The 21,413-nt window shown below is 20.6% G+C and overlaps 4 protein-coding genes across 4 annotated transcripts; 2 read left to right on the forward strand and 2 right to left on the reverse strand.

Annotated features, from left to right (window-relative positions):
• Positions 1–334: 334 nt before the first annotated feature.
• PGO_120090 (variable surface protein) lies at positions 335–1,600 on the reverse strand (the record flags this gene model as incomplete). The annotated part of the gene is made up of 3 exons (XM_028688806.1): positions 335–496; positions 621–1,439; positions 1,571–1,600. 3 exons carry the CDS (start codon positions 1,598–1,600, stop codon positions 335–337), a joined length of 1,011 nt encoding a protein of 336 aa, XP_028544607.1.
• A 12,937-nt stretch (positions 1,601–14,537) lies between these two features.
• PGO_120100 (variable surface protein) lies at positions 14,538–15,991 on the forward strand (the record flags this gene model as incomplete). Its single annotated transcript, XM_028688807.1, has 3 exons — positions 14,538–14,555; positions 14,750–15,709; positions 15,836–15,991. The coding sequence occupies 3 exons, from the start codon at positions 14,538–14,540 to the stop codon at positions 15,989–15,991; spliced, it is 1,134 nt and encodes a 377-aa protein (XP_028544608.1).
• Positions 15,992–17,781: 1,790 nt separating this feature from the next.
• Positions 17,782–19,112, reverse strand: PGO_120110 (variable surface protein; the record flags this gene model as incomplete). The annotated part of the gene is made up of 3 exons (XM_028688808.1): positions 17,782–17,949; positions 18,171–18,923; positions 19,074–19,112. 3 exons carry the CDS (start codon positions 19,110–19,112, stop codon positions 17,782–17,784), a joined length of 960 nt encoding a protein of 319 aa, XP_028544609.1.
• A 1,000-nt stretch (positions 19,113–20,112) lies between these two features.
• PGO_120120 (variable surface protein) lies at positions 20,113–21,352 on the forward strand (the record flags this gene model as incomplete). Its single annotated transcript, XM_028688809.1, has 3 exons — positions 20,113–20,184; positions 20,332–21,054; positions 21,185–21,352. 3 exons carry the CDS (start codon positions 20,113–20,115, stop codon positions 21,350–21,352), a joined length of 963 nt encoding a protein of 320 aa, XP_028544610.1.
• Between the last annotated feature and the right edge of the window lie 61 nt (positions 21,353–21,413).

A 21,413-nucleotide genomic window follows, 5' to 3' on the forward strand; every position in this document is an offset into this window, starting at 1 on the left:
TATATTATATATAAATAACCTTATTTCTAAGTAATAATTAATAATAATCTATAATTATGAACGTATTTATATAGTTTATTACATATTTTATATTTTGTTATTAGGTACAATTGTCTTTTTAATGAAGAAATACATCAAGAATGACATTATATACATTACATTAAATTGTGATAAGATTTAGAACATTATATTAATATTTTTATCATTGTATTAATATATATTTTTGCTCCTATATAATTTTTATATGATTTGCAAAAAATACGTATTTAATAATTCTATTTTATTCCTTAAAACAAAATATAAATCATTCACTGAATATATATTTTTATAAAGATTACTCTTCTGAGATATATGCTATTCGATAATTATTGTCATTCAAATAATTATATATCCTATCAAATGAATCCTTTGAATTTTGATGAACACTATTTTTTTTCATAATATTTTTCCTTAGATTTCTTACTATTGATTGTAAAAATGAGCCCATAATAGTAAACTAATAATTAAAAAAAAATATATTATTTTGAAAAATAAATAATTTTTGCGTCTAACATATACAAACGTTATACAATATAAATTTTAATTCGTTAAACATTTAATAAATTAAATTTATTTTTAACCTTATACAAAATTAACATAATTATTAAAAACACAACTGTGAATGCACTCACACCTGTTCCTGTATGCCTCCATACATTCATCACTGCATGCGCCACTGGAGCTGTCTCCGTAGATGTCACGTTAGATGTCACGATAGATATCACTTGATCATCTGCTGATATTGGTTTCGCATTTATAGAAGAAGTTTGACACTGATTATATTTCTCAATAAATGTGCTACATTGCGCTTTAATTTTTTCTAATTCCTTCATAAAACTTGCGTTTTCATTCCCATATTTTGCAATAATTTGGTTATACTCTTTAATAATACTATCGTGAGCACAACCATCGTTATTGTGTTCAATGAATTTTTCATAAATATCATATAGTTCTTCCAAATCTTGTAATTTACTAAATATATTATTATCTATATTATTATTTGATGCATATTCATGACAGATATCAGAAATTTTTTGGGTGAAAAATGTACTCATACTCGATCCCATTATTTGACGATCTGCTTTCATTATATTATAGCATTCTACAGTCGTACTGCATGTTCCATTATATGTTTTCACCATATGCTTCAATTTGTAAAAAAAAAATAAACAGCTTCTTTTTTTTTCCCCCTGGTGCCTGCTTTGTATGTGATTTAAATAAATACCAAGATTTTTACAGTAATTCGCAGCATTAAAAGAATTCTGACGCGTTCCACAAAGTCCAGTATTATTCATAATATTATGGCACATATTTAATAGATTATTTGGCAAAACTGATGTTTTACCTTCAATCTCTAAATATTCTTTTCTACATGAGGGAAATATACCTTCAAAATCGAACTAAAAATTATAAAAAAAACAAAAAAATTAGAAATAAGATTAAAAAAAAAAGATTTTCTTGAATATAACATATAATCGTAGTTTCTAGTTAAAAAGTACATATTTTTATTACATAATATACCAAAACTTACATTATCGTTCACATCTCTACTCCCAGTCATTATATCTAATATTAAAGAATTTTTTATATATTTTATTACAATAATTTTATAATTAAAATATAATGGTAAAATATAGATGGATACAATATTCCATAAATAATACTATTTATAATATTCATAGGAACACTTTTAATTTATATTTTTATTTATTTTCCCTTATATATTATACTACTGCATAATAATTATATTGTTATATGGGAAAAAATTTTTAATATAAATGCATATTATGTAAAATGAATTATAATATTCTTATATTATATAAATAATAAATAATAAATAATTCCTTTTTAATGAAGTTAATTAAAGAACACTATAATAAGAGCGTTATTTTTCTATATTATGGTTCAACTGTGATATTTATACTAATAGTAAGATATTTATCGTAGAATATTTATTCAAAATTTTTTAATTCATTTTAAATACGGTATAATAACGATGCAACTATGAGTAATATATATTTTGGTTAAATATATAATATTTCGAATGCATTTTTAAAGATTAGCTTATGTTATCAGCTTTTTCAAACTAATCGAATGATGTTTATTGAATTCAAAAAACAGATAAAATATTTTAAACTCTTACTTATATCAGATATATTTATTTACACTTATTGAATATATAATTGCTGTTGAATATATATGTTTGAATTAATATTATATATCATATAAAATATGTACTTTTTATAATTAAATTTAATATGCAATTATATGAATAATTTAATCTTCTTAGCCTTATAAATAATAAACATATTATATTTTACATAAATATAACAAGGTTAAATGCATTCTTGTATTATGATGCATATATACAATCAATATTAAAAAATAAAGTATCAATTATTATTTTTTAATTTAAAAATATACCACTTAATTTTTATTATATAGTGTTTGAAGAGAAAAATATATATAACAAAATAACATCTCATTCACATAAAATATTAATTTTAGTATACAAAATATGTGCATATTGTTTTCATATATTACTTTTCATGGAAGAATAATAATTCTTACATCCGTTTATATATTTATATTTTATTTAAAAGAAATAAAAATATATTAATTCAATGCACAGTATTATGAATTAAGACTGTTAAATAAATAATATCAACAACATGTATACCATTGCGCAAGTATAAGCGTATAAATCATTAAATATTCTTAAAGAGAATTCCACATATAATATAAAAATTGTAATACATATATGTTTATTTTTCTTTTTCTGGAATCTTTTAGTGATTACCAATATAGAATAAATTATGTAAAAACATATAAAATATAATAAAAATAAATAAGTACAATATATTTTTATTTATTATGATAATAATTTTTAAAAAGGAATAAATTATTGAAAATTATATTAAGATAAAAAGTACCTGTTTTGGTAATATATTAAGAAGGTTACTTCAAAATTTTATATATATAACAGAAAAGTATAATAATATTTTATTCATAATATTTACTATTATACGATGTTAAAAATAAAGTGTATATTATAGAAAACTTAATATTTTAAATCAATGATTTACATTTCGCTTCATAAATGTGTTCATTATATCTATAACACATTAGGTAATGATACCTTGGTTATTGTAATAATTCTTAATATTGTGAATTTGTTCAAAATATAAAAAAAAATTTTTCTAATTTATTCATTGTATTGTAAATTTAAATATTTAAGAGGAATAATGTTTTTTCTTGAATATACCTATTGTTATTATTTATGAAAAATAATTATTATATTGTATATATTTTATTTACTATTATATTAGGAAAAATATTATTTTCTTTCAAATATTAACACTAGTAAAATTATCAATAATATAACGTTTCTATATAATCTAGGAGTAATCTGATTATTATATAGTTATGTATGATATAATGCAAAATCCATTGTTGGCCTAAAATCCATGATAAGATATATACTAGTTTATTAGTTAAATTCATTTATTAAATGTAGAAAATTAAATATCTTTTATAAAGAAATGTTATACACAGGGTAGTATAAAACATTATACTCAAGAGAAAAAGATAAATTCTATAAAAATTAACTATATAGGCTTAGAAGAACTTTCAATGATATAAAAAGTGGTTTATATAAAATATTGATCAAAATAGTGCATTGGGAATATCCTATGTTTATAGAAAATATGGAATTTTGTAATCAGATACTTTTGACAACCAATCATGTAGTATATGATAAAAAATATTTAATATAATAATTAATAACGTACTCATCAAAAAACTGGGTAGTCTATACATAGATAAAATTAACGTTAGGTGTATTATGAGGTCCTATGTATAAATTGAGTATTTTGATCATCCAAGAATATGACTAATATAAGAAAATGTAACTCTTATTATATATATAATATAAGAATTAAAAGAAAAGCAAGTTAATAAATAGGAAAAATATCATTTCTTATTTTAAATATTTAATAGTTATTCTTTTCTCTTCTAAGATTATAAATTTATAGACCTAATAAATTATATGAGTAGTTCAATGAACAGTAAATAGAAATTTACGCAAAATTTATTCCTGAATAATTAATTGGATGTATAGATGAGAAAATATACGGTATACTCAGGTAAAATTATATAATACATTAATAAAACAAATTGTATACTTTTAATACAATTTTCATATATTATCATTAAGATAGTAAGAAAATTCATAAAAACCATGTTCATTTAATTATATGCAAACTTAGACTTTAGTATGCATATGAATTATAAAAATCATTATCGAATATTTATTATTTTAAATAATTTTTGATTCATTTATATTATTTAATGTATACTAATTATAATAGTCCATAATCAGTTTCTACTAAAATGTAATTGTTTCATTAGATATTTTAATAATTTATAAAAGAACTATGAATGTACATAATTTATTATTTACTTAAGATTAATAAAAGAATTTAATAATTAGTATAACTGTAAAATATATTATTATTACATGGAATCTATTCTCAAAATATGTAAAATAGAAAATACAATAAATTTAATGTTTATTATTTACAGTTTATATAAATTATAATAAGAAACCCCCAATTATAATTATTATTAATACAAGCAATATATTACATATGTATAAGATTATTATATATGAATGTCATCATTTTATAAAGTAATGATTGATTTAATTAAATATAAAACTATATAAATATATATGAAATTGTTACCTTAATAAAAACATATATTATTTCAGACATTAATTTTTCACCTATCCATGGAGACTATAATTTAGTATAAATGACATAACAATTTATTATTATACTATAATACGTTTATTCATATATAATATTAAAAATAAATAATATTAATAATTTAAATCGGTTGTTGTTACTTATAATTTTTATTAAAAATATTTTTAATATATTTCTTTTGTATATACACATCCTTGTTTAATACTTTTATATTTTACAGAATTACCTTTTTTTATGTAGTACATATATATACATATGAAAAAAAAAAATCGGTATTTGCATGATTTCACAGAAAACAAATATATTAATATTATGCTTAATTCTCATGTGTCAAGGGAGAATATAAACCTTTATTTATAAAACACAGTATATCATCTTGTTATATAGTCATAATGAATATATAATATAAAAAAATAATAATTATGTAGTATTATACATTACAGATGACACATGTATAATCATTATATATGTAAAATAATAATATTTATAATTATAATCAATAAATATCAAATATATCAATTTACAACCACAATTATTATATAATCATTATAGAAGACACTAATATGCAGAAATGTATTTTTGTAATATAATTAGAAATTGTGTTGAATGATATAACTAAGCAAATATAGTAGTAATAATGCATTATAATTTTTAAAGTGCATTTCTTTAATAAAATTATATTATTATTATTGAAATATAATATTAATAATTTATATGTAGAATTACAGGATTGTCACAGTGAATATGTATAAATTTCAAATTTAGGAAAGTGTAATATACACTTCATAGAAGAAAGATTCACTTATATCTGGATTATAAATAATTTATAAAGTATTATAAAAAATAATTTTATTAGCGATAAATGTTGTTTAATTTCTTACATATATACAAGAATCATTACTCATATTTATCTGATGCATCTATTAATTTAAATATACATTCGTTTTCTTGTATTAAAAAAATGATACTAAATCTATTATTTCATAAAAAGAAAATAAATGCTGCATATTTCTTTAATAAAATGTTTTTATTTTTTTTCTTCTCTTACACAACCTCATATATACAATTAAGTTGTGAATGTAATCAATCAAAAATCTATTTTACAATACGATTAAGCAATGTATCTTACAGATAATATTATTCATAGAATTGTATGTTTAATGATGTAATTAATCTAAATTATATGGTTCATTGTATAACATATCAGTTGAAATATTTTTTCATTTTTCAAATTGCTGCATTCTATTACATTCTTCGTCATATTATCGTATTTATTCCTCATTTTTTTTATTCTACGATTGATATATGATCCATAGTATTTTAACTAAAATATTATATATAAATATGAGTATTAATGATATAATGTTTTTACGATAATATTATATTTAATTATAAAAATTATCGATATATTATTCTATATAGTAATGATAGCTATGTTATCCTTGCACAATATAAATACATAATATGTTATTATTAATATTATAACAATAGGTATTATAAAAAAAAGTGAAATATTACGTTGGCAAGGGAGCATTTCATCTTTTTCACTAATCTTAGGAACCTTACTTTATACTCGTTCTGTATATTCTTTTGTAATATTACTTAGTGCTTTAGAAATATTTTCGACTTTATCCCATCCATCATTATCATTTACATTATTAAAAAATTTACATAAAACATATATGAGGATGATTTTTATTTTTTTTCCATTGGCTAAATACTAATCATACATAGATTGATCGCATATGTAATGTATTTCTTGATTAGACCACTTTGTTATCAATTTTTTATAAATATTCTTTGTTATGTGACTTATACCTTTAGCTTCTAATTCATTATATAACCAATAATATAAGAAGAAACAAAGTGCCGTTTTAGGTATTCCATATATACTTTCTTAATAATAGAAACAAACGACAAGTCTTCGTTGCATTTTCCTTTGTAAATCTACCATTCAGTTCTTTAATTGAATCGATTATGCCGGTAGTAGATTGAATATAATCATCTGTTGGATTTTCAATATTTGCCTCTATAATTTTATTACATTTAGGGAAACATTTTAATAATGTATAGTAAAAAAAAAATAATAATGTATATATGACAATTATAATATTCATTTGTATAATATTTCATATTACATATTGATATATTATATATTTCTATTATTGTAATTTATATATTTTAAAAAGAATTCACATCTATTTTTCCCATCTCAGATGACACTACATAAGTTTGCAGGAGTCATAAAAATAATAATGAAATACACGAGTACATAGGTCTTTATTACTAAAAATAGAGACATATATTATGAAAAATATTACAATTATTTTTCACAATTATAGAAATCATGTAAATTTTTTATTTATAATCCAGATAAGTAATAATTATTCTGCTAAAAATATTATAGGAATTATCTTTTACATATAATATAAATTATTAATGATTACAAATAAAAATATTAAAATATAAATATTATATTTAAAACAAAATGTTATGGATTCCTGATAAATATTATTTATTTTATCATTTTATATAAGAATTATATAATTTTCGTAGTTCTCTATATAATATATAGGATTGCTAATATATGTTTTTTATTTGAAAATACTAATAATTACTAATTATTTATTGCTTGTATAAATATTAATTCTTTCATTCACATTAAGTCGTTTACATTGTAATATTTTTTTATTATGTTTTTTCTTTTATTTAATATAATATTTTATAATCAAATTATAATAATTCTCTCTATTCTAACGAGTTATATGTAAATACAATGATTAATTTGTCTTAATGACTTAATATATTATAGTATTTATCAAAATTTCAACGCTAAATATAAATCAATATTTAATATGCATATTTATATTAATTTATATATCCTTTATTTTTATTAGGCTTCATGGATTCAGGGTTTAGGGTTTAGGTTTCATGCTTTAGCAGTATTAGAGTTTGTAATAAATCATGTATATATTTACAATTATGATTTTTCCAATGAGAATAATGTTAATTCTGCAAATTTATTAACTTATTTTTTAAAAAATATTCAACACTATTATATACATACAGAGATTGTATACGTGAATATTGCAAAAGTATTGAAATAAGTATGAGTTATAATATTGTATATTAATCTTTGCAAAATAAGTGGATAAATGTTTATTCCTATAGGATCTTCTATATCTATTTTAGTACATGTGACAATTTATAAGTATTTCTATAGTAGAGAAAAGAAAAATACAATTATTTTTGTGTTAAAATATATGTTTTTTGGAGTAAATTATGTCTATTAGTTAATAAATTTTATTTTTATAATTTAATTTTTGATAATTGTCAATTTAAACTGAATCTACATATTTTAATAATGATAATGGATTATAATTCATAATTATTCATTTATGTTATATTCTGCTAGGTAGTTATTTATTTTTATGCTATTATATTGCTTATTGCATAAATATATAGCATAGTTCCTCAGGTATATTCACTTGTGTACATTAAATATCTGATAATATTTTTATCGTAAAATATATCATTAAAAGTGAAAATGTGTGATGTAAATTAGTATGCATATTATTATTATAATGGTGTGTAGAATATGTTATATTTTTGTTGCAATTCTTATTTAAAAGGAATCAAATCATGAAGGTTTTTGCTATTATATATATTTTTAATAAATATTATTTTAATAATTTCATAAATAAATGATTTTGAATATTTATATAAACAAATTTAAATTGTTATTGATTATATTCTTACACTGTTTATCATCTATTACATATGTTAATTATAAAATTAAAAGGGATAATAATCAACTTGACTGATATTTTATTTATTATAAAAGAAAATATGATAAGATATAATGAACAATACAATCTATAGTAAATTGTGTAAAATGTGTAAAAATAATAAATAACACGCTAATAATTACATGTATATAAAACCATATGAAATTGTCAAATACATATAGTACAAATAAAAGGACAAATGGAATATCAAGTGAAGTAGAACTGATAAATAACATGAACCATCCACATATGTAGAAAAAATTTTCACTTGAAAATTACAAGAAAATAACTTATTTTTTGAAGAAATCTTTTCGGCTAAAAATTTACATATCTGTTTCAAAAATTCACAAATATGTTACATAATAATTGTGTAAACCTAATTAAGTTTTTATCAAAATGAATAAAAAAATAAATTGTAAAATCATATTATATACTTTGACATTTAAAATATTAAATCTATGGAAAAAATTTAAAATCACTTACGTTACAATAATTTTTTAATAAAGAAAGATGATAACGTATTAGTAAGAAAATATAATCATGCAGAGTAAACAAGTTTAAATGTATAATTATAATGAAATTAAAAAGAATTAAAATTATTTTGTTCTTGATGTCCCTAATAAAGAACAATGAAATGGAATACGTTTATAATTTTTTTTTTTTTTTTTTTTTTTGGTGTTTAAGGTAATAAGTCCTTAGGAATAGAGAATCCCCTAATTATTAATGTGTAAATCCTCGTTTAGTTTAAATGTATTAAAATATAATTAAAAATATGATTTAAAACTAAAATAATTTTTAAACAATGATTGAATTATTTGAAAGCACATATGCTACTAATTTATGAAAAATATTTTATTATGTAATCATATTAAAATATTCCCTAACTCTCCTAAATCAATAGAAGACTTTTCATAGAATTATGTAGCGAAGGAGATTTTTTCGCATGCTTCTAAAATTATTTCTAGTTTTACAACGCTGTTATGGATGCTATAATATGTTCATATGCGGAAAAATTATATACTTTGAATTTGTAATTTAAACATTATATAGAATGATGTATATTAAAGAAAATTAAAATAAAAAAATGATTTTTTTTTTTTGAGGTGTAATTTATTAAAACTCTTCTAAAATATATAATATGTGCTACGATATTCCTGATTTCTGCACACAACTTTATCTCTAACATATTTAAATTGAAACATAAAATTAATGGTTTTCCCATTAACCTATTTTCTAAATGGTGTAAATTTTTCTTTGTATAATTTAATTTCATTAAAGTTTTAGTCCTTTATAAATGTTATTTATCTGTATTAATATTCATTCTTCTTAATAACCTTGTAAAAAGTAAAAAAAAATGTGTTTTCTCTAAACTTCATTTCCCAACCTTATCTAATTACTTATCGTTGAACTGCGATAATAGCCATTCGAATTTATATATAAATCTACAATAATAATATTTAATGTGAATTTTTGGAATGCTATTTTATTTTTACAATATAATATAGAACCTCATGTTTTTTCCATTATAAGTTTAACACAATAAACTACTGTGTTATACATACGCATTAATTTATTCCTATATTTTAGATATGTAGTGAATTTACTATAAGTGTAAATTAATTCACATTAGAACTTTTCAATTATATATATAATTAAGTAACACTTCTTTTAAAGCAGTTGAATGATATACTTTTGATTAGTAGTATAAATATTTTTCTAATTCCCTTATTTAGTATATGTTGGAAAAAAAATAAAATTATTAGGATAATATTATACAATTTTCAATTTGTACTTTTAGATACATACAATTTTAAAAAATGCATATAAATTTGTACATAGAGATATATACATGAATGCATATAATAAATTATTGAACGTTTACTCATGTATTCATAACTGTTTTTTTTTTTTTATTTAAATAGCAGGAGGTCAAATTATGCATGATAGTACACAATAATTTTACTTGTAAATTTTTACTGCAGTGCCATATATGAGTGTTAATGGAAGACCATCCTGTAAGCATAAGCAGAAATTAAAGTTGCCCATATTAGATATAAATATAATTCGAAGTAATCAATTTCAATATGCGTGTGAAGAAATGAAATATGAGAATAATGAAATAATAATGATATAAGAAACAATATAACAGGAACTAATGAAATAATGAGTATTTTGTGGGAGAAGATGCAAAAATTATTAGAGAATATAAATTAATATGAAAACTTTTGTACATATAATAATATGAAAGGTTTCATCTCTGCCATTGTAAAAATAGAAGATGATACAAGAAGAAATTACAGAAAAAGTTTTCCAGAAAAGGAAAAATTTTTATCAGATAGAAAGTTATTACAAGGAAAATAAAGCTATTGTTTATGAGATCGATACAAAATTAGAAATAAACGTATTTATTGAAGATACAAACAAAAATATCCAAGAAAGAATTGATGCCACAAAAAATTCTGAAGACACCCCAAAAAATCAAAAAAGTAATAATCGATATAACAAACAATCACACAAAAGCAATATCTATGTTATCGCAAAATAGTAAAGTCTTGGATAAAATTAAAGCAAAAGGAGATGATATATAAAATTCTACTGTTATTGATAATTAATTTGATTGTCAAAAGAAATTGCTAGATGATGTAGAAGAACAACAAGAGAAATTATATTGAAAACAAGTTTCAAAATTATCGCAAGAACAATAAGACTCGGATGAATGTGATATTAACGGTGATAACAATACTACTATGGGTAAAAATTGATATAATTTTTAAACCATGGAGGAATGAATAAGCGTTTTATACGCAGGATGAGTTGTTTTGTGTTTATCTATTTGTTTTGGTATCTCTTTAATTTCATTTAAGAAGAATGATGAGGAGAAGATAGGTGACGATTCTCTACATTAAGCATTTGAGGATATTGATACTTTTAATGATCATAATAGGGAAGAGATCATAGATGTTTATTTTTTTCCGAGAATTATGTTTATGAATAGGGGAACCCATATTTCTGACTAAACAGATAAAAATATATTTTAAAAATCATATTAAATAAGAAGATTATCAAAAAACATTTTGCACAATGTCTAATAACATAAAATGTAACACACTGTAACACATTTTTCATATAAAGACCATACGAAAAATTATAATTCGATAAACCTGCAATAATAATTACAATAAGTAAGGGTATATTAAATCTGTTATCTTTCACATTTAATTCTATCATAATATATTGGCTTCTCTTTGATCGCAAATGAATGTAATATATATCAGCATACTTTTAAAAAAGACATGTGAAAAAAATTATAAAGAATAAGAAAATTTTAATAAAGGAAGTATTTTTTTAAAAAATAACAAAATATCCTTTACATGAACGCTAAATTTATACTCATTTATCAAAACCCTGTTTTTTGTTGTAAATTATATAATAAGAAGCGATTCAATCATTCACTTACAATTTCTATATCAGTGATTATCAGTTATATAGATTATTGTGTAACTAGAGTATCTAATAAATATAATAATATAATCATGTGATATAAGTATTTTCATGATATTATTCTTTACATATTTAAGGAATATATATATTTATGAACTTTTATCACAATCGAATATGTTCTGATTGGAAAAATTAAATGAATATCTTTGTATGTATCAAGAATTATCTTACTAACACATAGATAAACATAATTATGTATATGAAGCATTATTGTAACATACAACAGAAAATAGCTATTTGTTGGTTACATATAATCTCCTGAATATAGCCATTTTAATGAACATTATCTATGATGTTTAGTTTATTAATGATTTTCTAAAATATTATACACATTAGATAATCATAAAATCTAGATTATTTTACATAATATATATAATTTTTTTATAGATATGATTTAATTTTCTTAATCATTCAAATAAGCTATAATATGTTAATAATTTTTTTATACAATATGTATTATTGTGTATATTGAATAAGTTTTCATCCTTTTACAATATTGAAATACATAGAAATAACACATTTCGTAGTTTATTGGTCCTAGGATACTAATAACAGATAACGGAATATATATTTTTTTGAGCAAATTTTGTTTTTGACTTAATGAGATTATAAATGGAAAAATTGTAAAAATTATTATTTTTTATTCATTTTTGAAGTATGTCACTACATTTGTCAGTATTACAGGTGTGAAGATTTATATATAAGCTGTTTAATTTATTTAAATAAATATATTAAAAATTTATTTTTGTCTGCAATTCAGAACTTAAAAATATTTATAATAAAATAGTGTGCTCATAAAGCATGAAGTGTCATGAAAAAATTTTCAACAAATTAAAAATAGAAATAAAACATTGTACTGAAAAGACAGAACAATATTATTACTTATTAGATTTTATAATAATATCATAAACTATATGAATTATACGAACATTTAAAAAGCAATAATAATTATTTTTATATATTATTATTTTGTCATTCATTATAAATTTTTACATTTCTAAACAACTTGTACATAAGAATCTAATGTATCATTATTAATTTACCTTTATTCAGAGTTGTTATAATTGCATTTCAAAAAAGTTATACTATAATATTTTCATCTATAGACAGATTTTTTCCATTTCTTAAATATATTTATCTTTTATTGCAATATACATGATAAAATACATCCATCATATATGAAATTATTGTTTTTTAAGCCATATGTTCCATTATATTGAATTAATATGTATATTTATGAGCCATTAATAGTTGAAAATATATAATAATTAACAATACAAGGGAAAAATTATAATAAATAAGTTTTTTTAAAAAATTCACGAATTTTAAAGAAACTACAAACTTAACACCTAGTTTTGTATAAAATATGCTTTATAAATAAATATTAAAATTTGTTGTTACTAATTAGGTTAACAGTTGTCTTATATATAAAAAACATCACTATATTATAGCCATCATATGTTTTAATAAAAACATACATAAAAATATGCAATACTTTACATAGAATTGTTCGTGCAAATTAAACTCTATTTATATATATATAATTAGAGAATAATTATAATTAACATTTAAAAATTATATATCATTGAATGTACTTATCTTTTAATAAATATGAATGTGTTTGTAAAATGTTATTGTTATACTTTTACTAAGTAATAGCTTCACATATACATAAAAAAAAAAATTTTTTTTTAACTTTTAATTATGAATATATATATTTTTTCAAATAAAGAAAATAAAAACATATAAAATGATTTATTGATTCATATAATATCTATTTAAAGTAACATCTAATAAAACAAATTTACATATATATCAATAATAAAAATATGATGATATATATAAATCAAAATAAAATATAAATTATTTCGTATATAGTGTTAGAACGTTCTTATAAATATTAATAATATATAATTAATACTTACATATAATATGAAAATGGAGAAGAAATTAATGAATTCAAATATTAAATAAATGTTTTTAGGAGAAGTACTAAATCTATAGCGTGAAAAAAAATAACAATACATGCTATAATCTTGCACATAAATATATACTTATTAATGTAAATTATATAAAAAATTTCATATAATCGTAGTTTGTGTACGTTAAAAAGTGATAACCTTTAATATTATTAGTAGTGTCATAACACTTTATAAACTGTATTTATAGATATTATATATTATAGCTGTAATGTACAGTATGGTATATATTATTAAGAATTACTAATAATTTCATACTCATATTGTATATATAATGGAATATTACAAATATGTACGTTTATATAATATGTACTATAAACAAATATATATTCTTATTTCATGGAATATAATACTAAAATTATACGAAAAAAATTTATAAAAATAGACAATATTATATAGAAAAATTTTTAATCTTAAATAACACCATGTATAATATTATTAATTTTATTGAAACTTTTTCAATGGCTTGTATATACATAGTTAAATATATGACTCATTTATATTGTTTGTATATTACATTTTGATCTTCCTTAATAATGGTTCATGCTTTAGGGGTACGTTATTTATATAATATAAATCATTGTTAATGTTAAAATATCGTATTTCTTAAATTAATTATATATTTTTTTTTAAATAAAAAATATATATTTTATCATTTATTTTAAATTCATAGGAAAATGACCTTAAAGAATTACCTTCAAAAAAGGTGTACCATAGTTTCGAAAATGCAGATGATAATTGTGTGCATTCTCATAATTACGATGGTGTAGCGCGTCTCATTAATAATGAGGAGTGGCTTAATGGTTATCATAATAAAATACGTAATGTCTTATGTTATGTATATGAGAAAAAATCCACAGAGCAATTTAATAGTACTGAGTGTGATTACCTGTATTTTTGGTTAGGCTATGTATTGCATAGTGATTTAATATATTCAATTAAGTTTAGAACCATTATGGAAACGCTTAAATATTTCCTAAATAGTGTTGATCTTGGGGGTATTTGTACTTATGATAATTATTATTATAATATCGCTTTTGATGATTTTATGGAATTTAAGCTATTATTTGACTTTTCGAAAGACTATGATCATCTTGATAAACTTTTGAGTAAAGGTAACAGGATTTGTAATAGGGTATTTAGGAATTATCTTGTTAAATATATCATAATTTATTACAAGTTCAAAAACAACTGTAATACATCAAATAATAAGGATGTGCATTGTGAATTTTTTAATACACTTTTTGGACGTAAGACTCAAGAAGACTTAAGAGGATGGAATTGTATATTAGAAGAAAGTAATACTAATCATACAACACAGGAAAAGCATCAAGATATTGCGCCACGGTCACCTGATCAAGGAATACAAAGAAGAGAGACATATACAATTGTAAATGATGATAATCAAGGAAAACAGGTAAATCAACCTGTAAGTCAAGATGCATATATGAATGCAGATTTACAAAATTTAATATATGAACTATCGGAAGATTCTCATTTAGCAAATGTGAATACAAAATTTAGCCCCCTTATGAATATTTTAGATAGTCCTTCAGCTAATTCAACTTCAAAAAGTATTGTCATTTCTTCCTTAGTTATAGGAATTACAGTTTTTTCTATTTTACTGTGCAAAGTAATTATTATTTTGAATAAAAAAAAATATATACAACATTATTTTAAATAAATTTTATTAATTTTTATTTGATTCCTACAAATATTATACATAAAATATGCTCTGTATATATGGCATTTTCTATAGTTTACTCCAGTTGGGTATTGGTTAAAAAAAACCATACAAGGAAAATCTAAAAGGAAACGTAATATTATAATTGATAGGAATATAATAGAAGATTACGCGATTCCTGAAGATTTAGACTCACCGAGAAGATTTAATGTAAGATACAGTCATATATAACAGTTCTGCTTTTGATACAAAAAGGAATAATTTTGTCAAATATATCTGAAACATGATAAGTATTGTTGTACAGAATTATCTTTCTAAGAAAGTGTATATATTTGCTTTTCTTTTAGTAATACAAGGTTTAGGGTTTAGGTTTAAGGATATAGGATTTAGTTTTAGTGTTCTTTTTCAGAGTTGATGATTTATGATTTTTTTTTATTTTTAGGTGTTATATTTTATTATTTATTATTTAATATTTAGTTTTTTATGTTTTAGTCTTAGTTTAATCATTATTTCTTATGTATTGGTTATTATTTTTATATCAGATTATTCTCTTTTAGTTTTATATTTCTTGTTAGTCTTTATAGGTTGTATGTTTATTTTATTGTATACTCATATGTGAATATATAATAGTTATTATATTATGATAATATTATACAATAAAAATATAACATATATAATATACATCTATTTATTTTAATTATTATTACTTGTCTATAAAATTAATGTTAACTGTGTAATTTTTTTTTTCTAAATATTTTATATTATTATGTATTTTAATTAATTTTTTTTTATGTATAATAATTTTTGGTAGTCATTCGCTTCCATGTAATGTTTAAGCTATATTTTTAATTGTATATGCACATATGTTAATTTTTTCATAAAATTTATAAATCTTGTCATAACAATCTTCTATATTCTGTTATTTAACGTGCTATTTAATTACAGTTATACACTTAAATGCTTCATCTAATGAAATATCATTAACATTTTACTCCTTATTCTGCTTAAAAGCAATTAATGAGATATTATAACAAATAGATAACACCAAAGTTATCATTCCTGCATATAAAAGTTTAGTCCTTTCACCTTCTCGTTTATAACGATATCATTTTTATTTACACAACTATTGTTATCATTATTCATGTCACATTCATCCGAATACTTTTATACATGACATAGATTTGCAAATTTTTTTCCAAGTAATTTCTCTTTTTTTTGTAGTATATCAACTATCAATTTCTTTTACCATCTGATGAACTATCAATAACAGATGCATTTTATATATTATATACGTTTTTTTTTTTAATTCAATAATTTCATTTTCAGTATAATTCATTAAAAATGATATTTTTCTTACTTAATCTCTTAATATATTAATTATATTATCTTAACCAATCAAAAAATATTTTCCAGAGTTATAATTATTTACATAATCCTTGGATAATCATACAAATTATGTATATATCTATTCCTTTTTCGCTTTAATTCTATCCAAGGTGTTACTAACTTGCAATAACTTAACTTTTACTTTTGTGTAATTATTCGTTATATATATTATTCGTTATATTATTTTTTGGAAATATTCAGAATTTTGTGTGCTTTAGATTATTAAGCATTCTATATTTGTACATATATAATAATGTTGAATATTTTTTAAATTAAAATATATTTCTTTCCAAAATTAACAGTGATATCATTGACATATTCATATTTGTGAATATATATATATTCATAACTAAATATAATTCTGATAAACCTTTAAATCTATAACCTATAAAAAACATCATCAATTCTTGTTATTGTCCTATATATTACATTATAATTTTATTTCATTAAACTCGTTATATTATGCAGACATATATATTTTCTATATTGCATTTTATGGAAAAAATAATATTAACATAAATATTATATTTCGTAAATATGATGGATTAACCATTAAAGATAATATTTTCATATAAAATATATTTATATTATATAAACAATTTTACGTAACAATATTACATTAATATATGAAAGAATTAATTCCTCACAGAATGGTAATATATATTATTTCTTCTACATCCTCGATGTAGATTTTTTTTAATAGATCTAGCATATTCTTCGTATTCTGGTTCTTCGTTGAAATTATCTCTAATCCTTTTTTTATTTATGCCTCTATATGACATTTTAGATCCAAGAGGAGTAAACTAATAAACAAATATTAATATGTAATTATTTTTCATATTTTATAATTCATTTAATTGATAAAACTAAATAAGTTTTATTTATGTTAATTAATTAAAAAAATCCTATAAATATACGGAAATTCTTATATTACATTCATTAATATATATATAATTAACAGTGTCCCAAAAAAGGAAAGACATACAGAAATAGGAGTAGCATACTCTAACGAAGGACAATCGACGTTTTTCTGCACTTGACGTGAGAATGTAATATCATGGATGCCCTTAAAGAGGGGATATCCATTAGCAATAGCTTCGGAAATCATCAAAGAGAAATCAGTAACATCTGCTCCATCCTTATTTTTTTTACATATTTCATAATATGATTTTATATCCTTACCATTATTCTTATATGTATTTGCTAAGTTACACATATTTGGAGGAAAAGGTCGAACACATATATAATCCTTAGGAACATGCTTATAACACATAGGTGGAGGTAGTCCTTTGGGTAGATCAAGAGATCCTCTGAATAAATTGTACCTTTCACACCATTTTTTATTACTCCCATTATTTTTATAAATAGATTCCAGTTCTTTCCATAATGCTTCAATAGTATTATCCCATAAATGAACGTTTCCTTTACAATTAAGTGCAAGTGTGAAATAACTCTTTCTATTATCGAGCCATTTGTTTAACGATTCACAGGCAGGATTCTGTACCCATTTTCCATCATTACTAAAATATACATGAGCTCCAGCGTAATTTGCTATCAAGTATATAGCAATATGTTTTAAAATAGGATCATTAATATCTTTAAAAATATTATCAAATTTATCTTTAAAAAAATTATCAAATTTATCTTTAATTAAATTATCAATTTTATAAATTTTATCAATTTTATCGTCACATTGTATATGCTCGTACTTATTTGGATAAAGATAGTAGCGAATATCATTATAAATTCTATTAAAATAGGAATAACATACTTGATTCTGTAGATAAATATATATAATGGAGTATAATATATGAACTTATATATATATAATAAAAGTAAAATTACATTGAATCAAAAAAACAATATTTGATATTCTTATTAAGCTGTATATTATTCTGTGATATTATCAAAGATAAATAAAAATTACGTAAGCATCGGGACATAATCTATCTCGTTCTTTTGTCATTATATATATATTTATTTAAACATTCAATATAAATATCATACAAAACATATAACACGATATAATGGGTTATATAATATAGAAAAAACATATACATAATATATTTTGTATATAATATATGGTAGAACATATAATAATTTAAGATATTTATTTTTTATAAGCATAAATAAAAACAATATTCCTATTTACAGAATATATTAAAATAACTATATTTATATTTAATTCTTTTAAATTTCGTAAATAATATTAAACATCAATAAGAAAATATTTTTATCATAATATTCTTGCGTTTTGCAGTATTTTTCCATGCTTACTATTAGAATGACTAGGGTATTAATAATTCATGCTTTATAAAAATAATTACAACTATCATATTGGTATATATATGTCTTTTAATATATATTAAAATATATATTACAGAATGAGTTCAGGAAAATATTAATTTTTTTTTTTATATTATGATTTCCAGTGCGTAATTTAATTTATTGTCATGATGATATATATTAACCATTATAATATTGATTTATATTAAATCATTGAAAAATGCAATTGAAAAAAAAAATTTTCTATCATAAATAATCTGTATTCATAAAAACTTTATTGAAATTTTATTTAAAAAAACGTAACGTAAATTATATTTATATATAAAAAATTAATATAATATTTATATAAATAATAATGTATATTCTACGAAATCATGTATATGAATAAATAATACAATACTTAAGAAAACATTAAAGAAAATTACTTTGTGTTTTCACATTTATTTAAGAGCTTTTTTTGTAAATATTAATTTATATAGGTGATATATATTGATATAATGAATTTTAATATATATAATTATGCAGATATATTTTTTTTAAAGGGATTATACATATTAATATATAATCATTATATAATTCTTCCAATATATTCTGTTTATAAATTATATATATACTAATATTTTTACAGGAATTATATATTTTTTAATTTATGCCTATATTTTCCTAATGATTTTTTTAAAATGAAACATAGTAAAAATAATGAATATGAGAAATATATTAATGAAGGACAATGCGCACCACAATATGAGGCAGTAATTTTCCTTTTATTTTAAAAAGAACTACATATGTATTACAAAAATATATGAATATAATAATTATATTTTAAGTATACAATTATTTACATTTCCTTCTGTAATAATATATATTTATTTTTTTTCATTAATTTTTTTAAAATTCAGTTGGGCTTATGCCATACCTACTTTTTTAAAGAATTTAATTTTTATCCGAGAGTACTTAGCATAAAAGATGAATACATAAATGATATAAGTAAATTTCATGATCCTATTTTAACATATGTTGCTTTATATTTATATCATAATTATGGAATTGCCCATCAATATTTTAATAAAAAAAACCAAAAACGTTATAATACTGCGTGTGCTGCTTTAAATACATGGTTAGATGAACAAAAAAATTTGTACACTAACTTTGGAAGGTGTTATTATAATTTACGTTGGTGGAATATTCATATTGAACCATTATGGGATAAGCTAAAACAATATTATAGTGACGAAAGCTGTAAAAGAGTTTATTCTTACTATTTTAAAGATGTAGCTCGTAGGAATCCTAATATTAATGATAGATGCTATAAACAAGAAGTTGAGGAACATGTTTGTTTTAAAAAAGATGATAAGGACAAAAATTCTATTAAGGAAAACTGTGCTAAACTTAGTATATTATTTTACTTAGGTGAAAAGTATAAATTATTCGGCGAAAATACAGAAGCAACGAGTACCACATCTAATAATTATTGTGACAAAAGCCCTCCTGAAAAAATTAACTACTCTCCAGTGTTAAAAGCTGAAAAATCGTATATTTGCAAATCATTAATAAGTACCATTGCTCTTCCAATAAGTGTAACAGTTTTAGGAACAATCTTTCTTGCCTTTTTTTTAAACGAAGTAATAAAAACTTGTTAACACTTTTATAAGGAAATTCTAAATAATTAAATATAAATAAATTAATAATACAACACTAAAACAATATATATAGAATATCTGAATATGTATATATATTTTTATTACTTAATAGTTTACGCCTATAGTATCTATATTTCGAACTGGTCCTAAGCATAAAGTTAGATTGAGTGAAAATTTTAACGAGGAAGCTTATTACGAACAATATAAAACATACAGAAATAATAATCAAAATATTGATCAAGAAAAAAATAATATATATTACCAATCCATGAATAAGTAAATTTGTGTCTGAATAAAAAATACGATGCATTCTATTAGGCAGTTCATATTGGGACAATATA

This window comes from Plasmodium gonderi (assembly GCF_002157705.1).
Source record: "Plasmodium gonderi DNA, contig: Chr12, whole genome shotgun sequence".
NCBI classification, from domain to species: Eukaryota; Apicomplexa; class Aconoidasida; order Haemosporida; family Plasmodiidae; genus Plasmodium; species Plasmodium gonderi.